At 42.2% G+C, this 13792-nt stretch overlaps 1 protein-coding gene across 1 annotated transcript; it reads left to right on the top strand.

Moving 5' to 3' along the window:
* The first annotated feature begins 1726 nt into the window (after positions 1–1726).
* On the top strand, positions 1727–13311 carry LOC118084336 (protein FAM199X). Its single transcript, XM_035113759.3, has 6 exons — positions 1727–2634; positions 5090–5309; positions 5573–5722; positions 6162–6323; positions 7694–7954; positions 9570–13311. Exons 1-6 carry the CDS (start codon positions 2432–2434, stop codon positions 9738–9740), a joined length of 1167 nt encoding a protein of 388 aa, XP_034969650.3. The 5' UTR covers positions 1727–2431; the 3' UTR covers positions 9741–13311.
* Positions 13312–13792: the final 481 nt, after the last annotated feature.

Genomic DNA, 13792 nt, shown 5'->3' with positions numbered 1-13792 from the left:
TAAAAAAAAATCACTGGCAGAAATGTTAGGGAAAAATGACATTTTCCCAGACAGGTTTTACAAAAACTAATGAGACAACAGGTTGCCCAATTGGGGTCCAGAAGACCCAAAATGGGCAACCTGTTGTCTCATTAGTTTTTTAAAATTAAAATACGTAGTCAATTAAAATGCATAGTATTGTAGATTACTAAGCAGATAATTGTAAAGAAGTGAATTAGTCATAGTTAGGTGAACCAATATTTTTCTATTTATTTTTTTCCATCAATGCAGTTGCACCCAGTGCAAAATAGTAATAGATATGCAAGATATGCATCAACCCCAACCCCAAAAGTCTCTGCAGACAATAAACTCTTGTTTTCTTCTCCTGTAGGTCAGCACTAATTGTGCTAAGAATGCAGTAAACTAAACATTCAAATATCATAGAATCTAGAAGCGGGAACTATAGTAATATCCCTGCATATGTCTTCCTGCTTCAGGTGAATAGCTTGCAGATTTGCAAGCTCCAACAAACAGTGGAATTTTTGTCCTACTTCCCTGCAGCTGGCATTTTTTGTTATTTCGAAAAACCTGATGGATTCCTTTCCAGTTGTGGCCACAATTTCCTGAAGAACACGGAGAAATTGCTGAGGGCTCTGGTTCCATTCTTTTTACTCCTCTTCATCCTGGTGGCCACTTGGTTGACTATCCACTTCCCCGAAGAGCTGCTGCTCTGGAGTTGTCTTCAAATCGCACTGCAAATTTGCTGATGGAAGCAGCAAATCGTACTGAGGTGAGGCTTCAGACGAGGCTTCCCGATAGCTAGAAGAGGGCTGCTCCTCACTGGGCACTTCTGGATTTGACTTTCTCACTTCCTTTTTCGGTTCGAAACTCTGGTAGGAAGATTGAGTAGGAAACATTTCGGCACTCACGGTCAGACTCTGCTCCCCTCCTGCCTTCCTTTTAGTAGCTGCTGCCGCCTCCGCCTCTGGAGCCACAATTGGTTGATCCACAAGTGAAGGGAGGTCGAACATAGCCAGTTCACTTTCTGAAGGAGCAGAGAAGTGACTCGATATGACTCCTTCATTGTCATCAAAAAGTCCAGCAAACGGGTTCTCGCAATAGCAGCCCCCTTCGAAAACGCCAAGCACGTTGTCTTCACATTCCATGAGAGTAGTTTGCTCTATCGGTTTGAAGAGAAAGCAGTCTATGGCACTGTCGTCTCCAGCAAACGGGATCTCGCAAAAGCAGCCCCCTCCGAAAACACCAAGCATGGTGTCTTCACATTCCATGTCAGAAGTTTGCTCTCTCGGGTTGATGATAAAGCAGTCTATGCCACTGTCGTCTCCCATTAGCTCAGTGCAACCAGTTCCAAGATCAACCCCAAATATATTTCCCTGAAACGTAGGGGTGTTCTCCAAGTTTTTGTCCATTGTAATGTTGTTTTGGTGCAAGCTGAGCAGCGGAGTCAGTTCAGCCTCACTTAGCTCCTGCAACGGCTCCTCAAATAGGGTGTTCTCCAAGTTTTCGTCCATTGTAATGTTGTTTTGGTGCAAGCTGAACTGCGGAGTCAGTTCAGCCTCACTTAGCTCCTGCAACGGCTCCTCAAATAGGGTGTTCTCCAAGTTTTCGTCCATTGTAATGTTGTTTTGGTGCAAGCTGAGCTGCTCAGTCAGTTCAGCCTCACTTAGCTCCTGCAACGGCTCCTCAAATTCGAAGATTTCTGGTAAGGTCATAGCGTTGTATCTGGATTTTCCGGCTCTGGGCAAATCAATCCCCTTCCTCACAGCGCATTACGAGCCTCTTCAATAAAGTACGTTAGCTTTTTATTGTAAACCCAGTAGCACCCAGTAACAGGTGTGCTGAAGCCTTAAAGCGTCCCTCCAAACCAGGAGAGATACTTTGTTTCACACACCTCTCCTGCTTGCAAAAGCCTGCAGCTAGCCAGACCGCGGCCAGTGGCATTAATTGAGCACCCATGGCTCTAAATTTGCAGCCCTCTAGTCCTGCAAATACTCTCGCGGAACCCACGTTCTCCGAATTCGCTCTATTTTTTAAAGCTCCAGTTTCAACGCCCACCCGAGCTGGCCGCACCCCCTGCCATTGCCCGCCTCCAACGGCAGAGGGCACTGCAGGGAGGGAGAAGGAGACGGCCTTTCTTCTTTCTATCCCCCCCCCTCCTAGGGGCGCGCGCTCAGCGTATAGCCTTGCGGCTGAGGGATTCGGAAGCTGACGATAGAGGCTTCCGGTCCGAGCGACCGCTGGATCGCTGACTGGAGGCTCCGTTCGGAAGCCGGGAGTAATCGCGGAGGAGAATCGCTTTCGTACCCTTTCCCCGTTATGGCTGCTCGGCTGAGCCTTCCCGTCCGCAGGGCAACGGGAGCCTGAGGAACGCGTAGGTCCCGCCGCCTCCGCCGCCTGCCTCTCGGCCGCCTGCCTCTCGGCCGCCTCCGCCATGGCCGGCGAGGAGCCGCAGAAGTTCCTGGCCCCCGACGAGCCCAGCGCCCTCCTCTTCTCAGCGCCGCCCCGCGCACACGGTGCTGGTGGCGGCCTCGGCCTGTGCGATGAGGGGTCCGCCTGCCTGGACGTCAGCGACTTCGGCTGCCACCTCTCGTCCTGCCACCGCACGGACCCCCTGCGCCGCCTCCACGCCCACAGGCAAGAACGGGGGCGGGGGGGGCGGCGAAGAGTGGGCGGGGAGTGTCTCCAGGTGGTATTGGGGCCCCGTCCCCCGCCTACCTCGCAGGGTTGTTGTGGAGGCTGACGGAAAATGGAGAGTCGTGGGAGTTCGAAGTGACCCCAAAGGGTCGTCGACATGGGTGTGAGGTGGTGAGGATCATGCTCGCCCCGAATAGTTTCTCTCCCCCCACCTCCCAGGCTTGGGAAGCTGTGGGGGAAAGTTAGATGTTTCCTTGTGGGAAGCCCGAATGCCTATTGTAACACCTTTCCTATCTGGAAGAATGAATTGAGGGGTTATCTTTTCATATCTTCTTTTGCTTCAACATCTAAAAGTCCTCCGCAAAAGGAAAAAAAAAACTCCTGTAGTATTTAATAATGCAACATTTCCAGTAGAAGCCACTATTTTTGTTTTGGTTTTAATGATTTCCTATTGGTAAGAATGAAGGTAGGAGAATTTTCTCCATGGGTTATTTAAACCATGCACTGCAAGGCACATCTCAACACAAACTAATGGAGAAGGGGGCGGGGACTTGGATGCTGGAGCAGTGCCTGGTTTCTGAGAAGTTTTAGGGGTGGGGGATGTGGCAGACGGTTGCGACAATGGGAGTAAGCGAAATGGCTAAGCCAGTGTGGTAGCTGGGTAACCTTGGGCTAGTCACACTTATTTGAAGTCTCTCAGCCCCACGTACCTCACAGGGTGTCTGTTGTGGGGGAGGAGGGGGAAAGGAGATTGTTAGCTGCTTTGAGACTCCTTCGGGTAGTGATAAGGGATATCAAATCCAAACTCCTCTTCTTATCTTCTTAAGAGAGCCAGGCTAGGGCATGGGTTTGAATCCGATGGAATGGATGGGATTGGGAGAAGCGTGCACACTGCTTTTAGCTCTTTGGAGGAAAGGAGGAAGTTCAAATGTAAGAGCCAGGCCGAATACGCAGTGCCTGGCTGGGATGGTACCAGTCACAACCGCATTGTAGACTGAAAAGCACATGGTGTTTGTGTGCAAGGAGGTTAAGAAGACTGCTGGGAGTGAGGGGACTGTACAGTATGGGCTTTTAAAAAAAGTTTTATTAATAAAACTAAGGAGAGAAGGGACGAAATACTAACATATTGGCTTCAATGGTTGAGGCTGAGTAGAAGCTAGGTAGGTTTGCCACTTCTTTTTTCAATCACCTGCTAGGCATGCAGAAAATTAATAGGCAGAGCTGTTCCCATTGCTGATATATCTGCAAGGGAAAGTGTCATTTGTTCATTTTTTTATTTGCAGTACTGCTGTTCAGGTGCACAGGAGCAGGGCCAGAAGAGAAGGTGGCAACCCTTGCAGTGGGTAGAGATAGCAGCTTCTTTTCTAGCAGGGCTGCTGTGCCTTTAACATATTCCCATGGAAGCCTTTTGCACTGTTAATATTTGCACACTAAGCAAGTTTCTGTGCCATTAATATGTTTCCTGACAAGCATAAATTTAAGAAGTTCATTTCTTTTTTTTGTAGCAGAGTGAAGGCTGCCCTGTCTTGTATCTGCCTGTTATGTAGGTACAGAACCTCTGATAGAGAAAATAAACAATAGTAAACTTCAGAAGGGTTCATGGCGGCCATAGAAATCAGTGGGACATTATTCCTTGCTTTTTTGCCTGTTGGATCCCTGAAGCAGTTTGAAACACACAAATTGCAAGATAAATACTTATAACATTAAAGCATTATACAATACTCGGGTATTTGCTTGGAGGGGGGTTCTTGTTTTTTTATCTTTATTTTAGGTCTGATTATGATTTATGTGGAAATTTTTCAATTTGGTCATGTACTTTTAATTTTTTATTTATTGTTTATGACTACTTTTCTTTGTAGTTGAGCTCCCCCCCCCCATTTTGCAAGCCGCCATGAGCAGGGTTTGAATTCTGGAAAGGCTGCTTACGAATAAAACCGTGTATGAATGTAAACAATTTCAGTTTACAGTTACTAACACATCTGGATGCAGCAGCATATTGAGACCTGTGAAGTTCATTTGAAAAAGAGCTGCATTTACTTGTTTTCTGAAGCCCGGAAAGCTGCTAAGCTTGTGGGATAATGGAGTTTATAGATGGGGTACCATTGCTTAAGAAATATTAACTAGAGGTCTGACAGGGCTTATTTTGTCATCCTTTGAGGCCGTTGTCTGGCTCACTGTGAACTGAACATGAACAGTCCCTAATCTGCCATGTACCCTTTGCTGCCCCATAAATGGTGCATATTTTAAATGGCTACTTTGAAGCTCAATGCAAGACATGGGGATAACACACCTTGCTTACTGCATGTTATTGTGCTCTCTAGGTCTTAAGCAGATACCTGTCAACAGCTGTTCATCCTGGTGCTTATGTTAGCTGGCTTTTAATTCTAAGTAAGCTAGCAACATTGAATGTTACTGAAATACCGAGGTCAAATGTGACTGCCATTCTGTTTTGCAGGTGGAACTTGACTTCGTGTGGCACTAGTGTAGCCAGCTCTGAATGCAGTGAAGAACTGTTTTCGTCTGTCTCTGTCGGTGACCAGGATGACTGCTTCTCACTTTTGGATGATCAGGACTTGACATCTTTTGATTTGTTCCCAGAGGGTAGTGTCTGCAGCGATGTCTCTTCTTCCATTAGTACATATTGGGACTGGTCGGACAGTGAATTTGAATGGCAGGTAAAAATGCTTTTATAGGTTGTCCTGTGCATTAATAAACTGCCTGGTCTGTATAACAACATTGAAAGCACTGTGTTTCCAACTAGTCAGTAGCCATAAGCCAATGCTACTTTTCCAAACACAGTTGGCTCCCATGTAGGTGTGTTAGGACTGAAGCCTTAATTTTCCGTATTTACTTCTAGTGTTTTAGTTTGTTGCTGAACGTTGGACTGCATTGCTTCATTCTGAAATTGATCGGATATATGTATTTTTATGTCTATAAGTTGCCTGGCAGTGACATTGCAAGTGGAAGTGACGTGCTTTCTGATATCATACCCAGTATACCAAGCTCTCCCTGCATGCTTCCAAAAAAGAAAAACAAGCACAGGAATCTTGATGAACTTCCATGGAGTGCAATGACGAACGATGAACAGGTAAAACCTTTTTGCATTTGTAACAGTAAGTGCTAATTCCCTTAATTATATAGAGAAGGTTAATTTCTCAAGTTTTATTTTCCTGTGATGTTATCCAAGGTTTCTTGAATTGTGAAAGAGATGACATTTATACCCTGCCTCCATCTAATAAAAATGTTTTTAAGGAAACTCTGAAGGCGATCCATAATAGACTAAAAAGAGGATAAAGCATAAGTAGCAGATAGCAACTGGTAGGAAAGGATTGGGGAGGACAGACAGTGAGGCTTGGCTTGTTGTCTAATGAGAGCAGAGATGAGGCTACCCAAATTTCTCTGAGAAGGTCAATCCAAAGGCAGGAGGCTACAACCAAGAAATCCCTGTCCTCCTCTCACAACACATCTCCCTTTGAATGTGGAATTCTCAGTGAGCATCATTGGTAACTAACTACATGTTTTCTTAGGTGGAATATATTGAATATCTGAGTCGTAAAGTCAGCATGGAGATGGGGCTTCGAGAGCAGCTTGACATCATTAAAATTATTGATCCCACAGCTCAGATTTCTCCTACAGACAATGAGTTTATTATCGAACTGAATTGCCTCACTGATGAAAAGCTGAAACAGGTATGTGAGCTTGAGATTCTTTTTAAACCAACTCTCTTATTCTGGTATGCATGATTTTGCTGCATACTTCTATAAACAGTAACAATTAGTTGTTAATTTAAGGCAACTGAAAGACTTAATGCATTTTATTTTGGAATGACCTCCCATAAGGTAGAGCCCTCTTTGTTGGGCCCCTCAAGAGTAAGAATGCATACTTCTACAATTGTGTCAGGGTTGTTCCATCCCTTCCGTTCTCCATCATATTTTGTTGTTGTTACTCATTTGTGTTTACTTGAAAACATTTCCACCATACCTTACTTAATAAAGAGATACTTATTAAAGGTAGTGGCCTGTGGATATCCTCGTCCATCAGCATACTCTCTGGAGATGGGGATACTTGAGTATCCTGGTCCCAGGCTACTTAGGGCTTTAAAGTATATTGAAAACCAGGGAAAGCCATTGGTTTTGGTATGTGAGTACAACTCTTGGGTTTTCATTTCTTTCTGCAGCAGAGTTCCTTTTACAGAAAAGTTTTCCTGCATCTTCTATTTCTTTGCAGCAGCAGCAGCAGCATTGCAGCTCTTAGTGAAATTCTCATTACAGGAATAAACACCATTTGGTTCTGTTTCTTAGAGTCTTTATTATTTACAAAACTTTACACTGGTCATTTAATAAAGAAAACAAATAAAGCAACACAATCTTTTTCTCTTTTAGCTATCCGGCCCGAGACCTAAGGCTGACTCCTTCACATACTCATTTACACTGACCCAGACTTAGCTGAACACCTGTTGCTGGGGAAATTTTCTTTTGCCTAGCAACCTGCTCAAGACCATTTTCAAAAGTTTCTTCTAGAATATTCCAACAATTGGACCTGGTAAAGCACCTGTGTGTCTAGTAGGGTTCCCCCTGTAGTTGCTTTTAAAACCAACTGATGTTTCTGAACAATCTTCATATAGCATCATGTGGACCATACAACAATAATGCAGTAGATATTCAAAGCAGTATCATACTACTTTAAACAGTCATGGCTTTCCCCCAAAGAATCCTGGGAACTGTGGGGTGTTGTTTTTTAAGGGTGCCGAGAATTATTAGGGGATTCCATTTCCCCTCATAGAGTTGCAATTCCCAGACTTCCTTGGAGAAAGGAATTGATTGCTTAACCACCTAGGAATTTTAGTTTTGTGAGGGGAACAGGAGTTTTCCTAATAATTCTCGGCACCCTTAACTAACTGCAGTGCTCAGGATTCTTTGGGCAGAAGCCATGATTAAATTGGTATAATAGTGCTTTGGATGTTATTGTGTGGATGTGGCCTCAGTCTTTTGAAAGCCAGGTGTATCCAAGCGCTTGCCATTTCGACTCTTTGCCTTGACTTCCTTATTTGTGTGTTTAGGTCAGAAGTTATATCAAGGAGCATGGCCCCCGGCAGCGGTCTGCAAGGGAGAACTGGAAGCGAAGCGGCTACAGTTGTGGGAGTGCCAGTGGAGTGAGCGGTGCCAGCGCCAGCAGCAGCAGCGCCAGCATGGTCAGCTCAGCGAGCAGTAGCGGTTCCAGCATTGGCAACTCTGGTACAAACTCCAGCGCCAACATGAGTCGGGCTCACAGCGACAGCAACTTGTCTGCAAGTGCTGCAGAGCGAATCAGGGATTCAAAAGTAAAGCTTCAGATTCAGATGGACTTTAAAAAAAACCTTATTAATATACTTGGAATCATTACAGTTAAAATGTAAATGCATTTACATGTTGCAAAAGCTCGATTAATGTTACTTTTTGAGGATTCCAGAGAAAAGGGTAGCCCCTGGTAGGTAATTTGCAGCTTAATGAGCTCTAGCGCGCTTTTATTTTGCCATCAGATTTGGAAGTATGGAATAAGAGCTAAAACAGCTTAAACAAACAAGTTCAATATTTGTTAGCATTGTGGACAGTTTAAATTTGAAATATTAGCATTTTCAGTATAGCACCATCAATTTCAATTACTCATATTTCTTCAGGAAAGCCTAGGATACTCCTGATCCCAAAGGAAAACTAGCTATTAACTTTGGATTGTAGTCAAAGAAAATGTCATCAAGATTTCTCTTTTTTGTTTTCTTTTTAAATTTTTATATCTATACAATCAAAGGTGAAGGAAAGCGGCCATTCCCAAGTCCAGTCATGTTATGAACCATAGAAAATAATAAATATGGTCTTACATTGTTGTTAAATTTATAGCTCCAAAAAAGAAATCGTTGGTTTTTTGGATTTATATACCACCCTTCTCAAGATGCCCAGGGCAGCAAAGAGATATGCAACTTTAAAAAAAGAAAGAAAACAAAGCAAAAACATTCTAAAACAGTTTAAAACATTATGAAACCAGTTACAGTTACATTCTTCCATCCCATGATTACAGGGTTCCCAGAAACAATATTCTTCAGCCACCAAATGTCTGGGCAAACAGAAATGTTTTCAAATTCCTCCTGAAAATTAATAATTGTAGAGACAAATGTGCCTCACTAGGGAGGCATTCCAAAGCCAGGGAGCCACCACTGAAAAGGTCCTGTCACCCATCTTGCTATAAATCTGCTTTCATGCAATTATGTAAAGAGTCTTTTCTCATTGAACTTTGTGTAGGGAGGATAGAGTTAGCATATCACTGTGGGCGGAGCCTTCCAGCATCATCAGATTATTGCCATATGTAGCTGAAGTTTATGAGGCATGTAGAAGAGGGTTCCTCTCTTCCTCTTCCATCCCAGTATCTTCGTTAAAAGATGATTACCTGAAAATACTGGATTGGTTTTTGGCTGTATACACAACATCTGTTTAAAGAACATCTCCCCACCCTAGTTGGAACTGTAGTTCAGAGCTATGATGCTCAGTATCCTTTAAAAATATATATTATTTATTTATTTATTTATTATTTATACACCGCCCATCTGGCTGGGTTTCCCCGGCCACTCTGGGCGGCTTCCAACAAATACCAAAACACATTAAAATATCACAGATTAAAAACTTCCCTAAACAGGGCTGCCTTTCGGTGTTTTCTAAATGTCAGGTAGTTGTTTATCTCCTTGACCTCTGATGGGAGGGCGTTCCACAAGGCGGGCGCCACTACCGAGAAGGCCCTCTGCCTGGTTCCCTTAACAAACTACAGTTCCCAGAATTCTTGGGGGAGGGGTGCTTTAAATGTATTGTGTGTGCGAAGTCCTAGTTAAATATGTGTCTTGTTTTACAGTGGTGTGCACAGTTTTGTGTAGAGACTGGGATTGACTTTGGCCATTTCCTTTATTTTGACAGAAACGTTCTAAACAGCGCAAGCTTCAGCAAAAGGCTTTGCGCAAGAGGCAACTGAAAGAGCAACGGCAGGCTCGAAAGGAGAGACTGAGTGGTTTGTTTCTTAACGAAGAGGTTCTTTCTTTAAAAGTCACTGAGGATGACCATGAAAGAGATGTGGATGTCTTGATGTGACAGGGTTGATTTATTATTATTATTATTATTGAAAAATCAGTGTTCTTTCTAAGCCTTAAGCCTATTATATTGTTTACATACACTTTTACCAAAATTTTGATTGGAGCTGGGACTAGTTAGCCTGTGTCACTCATCTATAGTTTAAAAGCAAAAAAAGGCATGTCATAAGAGATTAAGAGAATACTTTAAAAAAAGAAAAGGAAACTAAGGATAATTCATTTTGCTTTCAAATATCTGTGAGTACTCTACTGAAAAGTTTTCATTTTGTTTGTAATTCCGCCTTAACCTGATAGATATAACATTTGTTCTTTGGGTAAGAGTATTTCCTCCTCTACCCGCTTTTTTGCCTGAATGGCTTAATGCTATTTTCTTTAAAAAACAAAACAAAGAACTGCAAGTCCATTAATAGTTATTGGGTGATATATTCTGCCAGTGGACCTGGCAGGATTGCCCTTTCTTCTCCTCCCTCCGTACCCTCCCCATCTTCTCTGAAGGATCCCTCAGTTTTTGCAGAGCAGATTTGGGGAGTGTTGGGGAGGGCTGCAAGGGCAAGTTCTCTTTGCACAAGCAAGACACTACAGTTTGACATCGCACATTTTTGTTCCTACTGCAATCATATCAAGGCTTTAAGGCTAGATTTATTGAAATAATAATAATTATTTATTAAATTTTTATTTCGCCCTATGCCCATAGAACTCAGGACGGTTAGCAACATAAAAATTACAATTAAAAAGAATACATAATAAAAACAAAACAATACCCAGTAATCCCCCCATGACTGGGGAACCTTTTAAGCCAAATGCACCCCATGAGTAACGTATACGTGGCCCACAAGGGACTATTAAACCCGCGTTTCTGCTTGCCAGGGAATGCAAAACCAGGCAGACAGAAAGTGCTTGCAAGTGCCTGTCAGGCCATGAAATATGGCTACATATAGCCGGGTGGGTCACTCATGGTGTGCAGGCCTGATGTGGTGTTACAAAGCAACAGGACAATCTGGTGAAGGAAACTCCTAGAAACAAATTCACATTTCCTTCCTCTAGATGCATGTGTCTATATGTTCCAAATCACTGTAGTGTCATGTGCCTTAAAATTTATTTGAGACCTTTTCTTTAAAGTGAAGGTTTGGAGGAGAACATTGCAAAATTGAAATAAAGCAGATCACATTTTCCTGATGTTCTGAAGTCTTTCAAAATATGTTTTGTTTTCAAAGCCCTGTTCAGCTTTTTTGTGTGGGGGAAAGGCAACGGTTGAGAGATTTCCATCTTGACCGTATGTTTTTGCGTAAAACTATATTTCTTTATTCGGTTTAATGGGAAAGTGATCTCATTTGGTTAACATTTATGAGTGGTTTCATGACATTATTTTCTATAACAGAGTTAAGCAGGTGTGTTTAAAAGACCCGTTTCATGCTTTTAACCATGGTTTCTGATCTTGGTTCTTTTGCATAAACCATGGTTAAAAGCAAATGTAGTTCCCAACTCAGGTGAAAGTGGCAAACTCTGGTTAGCTTAAAACTGAAGTGGAGGTTACTGATCTCTGTACGGCCACACAGGATAAAGAGATAGAAGTGGGGAGCAGGTTCATGCATGTAATGCTAAGCTGTAGTTTAATGTTTCTGAATCACATCTAACTTTTAGGAACAGAAGATACTGTGGGTGAATTTCAAGTAGTTTCAAGTGTTGGACATTCACTAGAGAAAGGGATTTCTAGTTTAAAAGCGGTTCTTAATGATGTGATACTCCTGGCTCTAATTCTAAAAAATTTCTACAAAAGCCTTGTTTCATTAGGCAATCACACACAACACACACACACCCCTCCCCCAAAGAGGGAAACATTTGTTTTGAAGTAGCTCATAGCTCACAGGTGAAACACTTTGGAGTAAATGGGATAAGACAACAGCCTAAAACTCAGCATTATGACAAAATTTTTGAGTGCTTGATCCATTTTGCCTACCTCCTAGATCTTGAATTTTGTAGCTGCATTTTATTGAGCACATAATGTACTGTGTTTAAGGTGCCTCTCTAAATTGAACACTCTGGTCACTCAGTGAACATCCAGTTTGAATTAAATTAGCATTATAAGTGAAAAATGGAGCTATAGCCGAGCCCCCACCCCATTTATACACACTTGTTATAGAATGGAAGCAAGTTGGGGGATCTGCTTGGTAGACTTTTGCCTGGGTCCTATTTATCTTGAATGCTTTATAAGATGCATAAATAATTTAACTAGTGCAAGTGAGAAATACACAATTCACCTTCTATGGAATTGCTTATCTCACAAAGCTTAGAAGGAGCACTGAAAACTTGATTGGAAAAAAGTTGTTCTCTTAGCCTAATAAGAAGATCTGTTTTACATCTTGTTCTTGCATCTGCATTGGTTTCATTTTATGCTAGAAATTTTTTGACTGAAACAAAGCAATGACATTTGTGTAAAGCAGGATATAGGATGCTATACCCTGGTTCTGTTCAAAATGCTTGCTGAAGTTGGTGAACTCAACATTTAAGATGATCTTGTGGCTCGCAATAAGTTTTTGTTTTCTTTTTCTGTATGTTGGTCAGAGAAAATCATAGAGAATTTCTCACACAAGTATTACATCAGATTGTAAATATGACTTAAAACCTCCTTAAGGCTGGTGTAAAGTACTTGTAGAAAATCTTATAGGACATTAGCCAATTTTTTTTCTAATGCTGAAACAAAAGGACCTGTTAGTGTTCATATTTTCCCCACCCCCTTGGCACACCTGCCTTCTAAATATTAGCAAGCTGTTGACTCCTTTCTTTTTGCAAACAGGTTTTCCCAGTAGATCAGATTCTCATGACTTATCTGGAAACCCTAACTTGTGGGTGACTAGCCTGTGGCCCTCCATATGTTGTTGGGCTGAAACTCCGCTCATCCCTCAGGCTGATGGAAAGTGAAGTCCAACCACATCTGGTGGATGCACAGTTTAGCCACTTCAACATGTTCCATCTTGGATCAGTAGTTTTATACTCCCTGTGTCTTGCAGATTATTTTGGATTATTATTTGTCATGTTGGTCAAAATCAGTGGAGCAGGGGGGCAATTAACATTATAACCTTAGCTGTTATCAGATCATGTGCATCTTACTGGATCAGAATGCATTGGGGGGGGGGAGAGATTAGAGAGATGCAGGGAGCATCAAATATGTTCTGAAACATGGTTGAGAGTTGCTTCGTAAGGGCCAATGGCATTGGCATTCTGAGGGTGTGTGCTTCATAACCAAAGCAAAGAAGATGTTTACCTTTGGCAATATACTTCAGATGGTCTTAAATACAAATAGATATATTAAATCTGGACTATTTTCCAGGTTCTCTGCAAAAGTGTATTGTATGCTGAAATGCACATGTACATACAACTGTTTGCTGTACATTCTGTATCTACTCACTATGATGTTTGTGGAAAACTCTGTTCATTCTTTATTTTTTGATGTTGTGAAGGTTTTTCCCAATAGGGTGCTGTTTTACTTTTCTCCCCCTTAAGCCCTTAATTGTAGTTTAAATTAGTGGATATGATAGTTTTGAATAACATTAAAAAGAAACATAATAATGCAACTACATGTGTTCAATGTCATACTTGGATTGCTCCTACAGATAAATGGATTATTTATGTGTATTATACAGTCATTGCATATGGTGCTTTGCAGAGTGAGTCAGGAAACACAGATAGATCGCTGTTCTCAAGAAGCTTACAACCTGATTCCTATCAAGTCAGACCATTCACTTACCGTATCAAGTTCAGTATCATCATGGATTGGTAGCAGCTTTACAAGGTTTCTGCAGTGCTCTTCCTATTGTCTTTAATTGCAACACCCTTTCCCAGGGACAGGGACTGGTGGAAATGACAGCATTGGTGTGTCAGCATGGGTCCTACCAAGGTCCTCAACCTTGACATCTACCCAACAGCACCAACTACTTAATGCAGCTAGAAGGAATTTTTTAAAATGTGCTGTACTGTACTAAGTTTTTGTCTTAATTTGCTTCCAAGCACCTTTGGTTTCCACTAGAGGGCATGCTGCAACCACACAAATAGTAG

Source organism: Zootoca vivipara, chromosome Z2 (genome assembly GCF_965207765.1).
Source record: "Zootoca vivipara chromosome Z2, rZooViv2.hap1.1, whole genome shotgun sequence".
In the NCBI taxonomy this organism is placed as follows: Eukaryota; Metazoa; Chordata; class Lepidosauria; order Squamata; family Lacertidae; genus Zootoca; species Zootoca vivipara.
Note: the sequence above shows the minus strand (reverse complement) of the source record. Positions and strands in the feature narration are given on the sequence as shown.

Excerpts from the sequence above, each read along its gene's own strand:
- LOC118084336 (XM_035113759.3), top strand. The coding sequence starts at position 2,432 with ATGGCCGGCGAGGAGCCGCAGAAGTTCCTGGCCCCCGACGAGCCCAGC. Across the intron at positions 5,723-6,161 it reads CAATGACGAACGATGAACAG|GTGGAATATATTGAATATCT; the intron begins GTAAAACCTTTT and ends ATGTTTTCTTAG. Across the intron at positions 6,324-7,693 it reads CTGATGAAAAGCTGAAACAG|GTCAGAAGTTATATCAAGGA; the intron begins GTATGTGAGCTT and ends TTGTGTGTTTAG.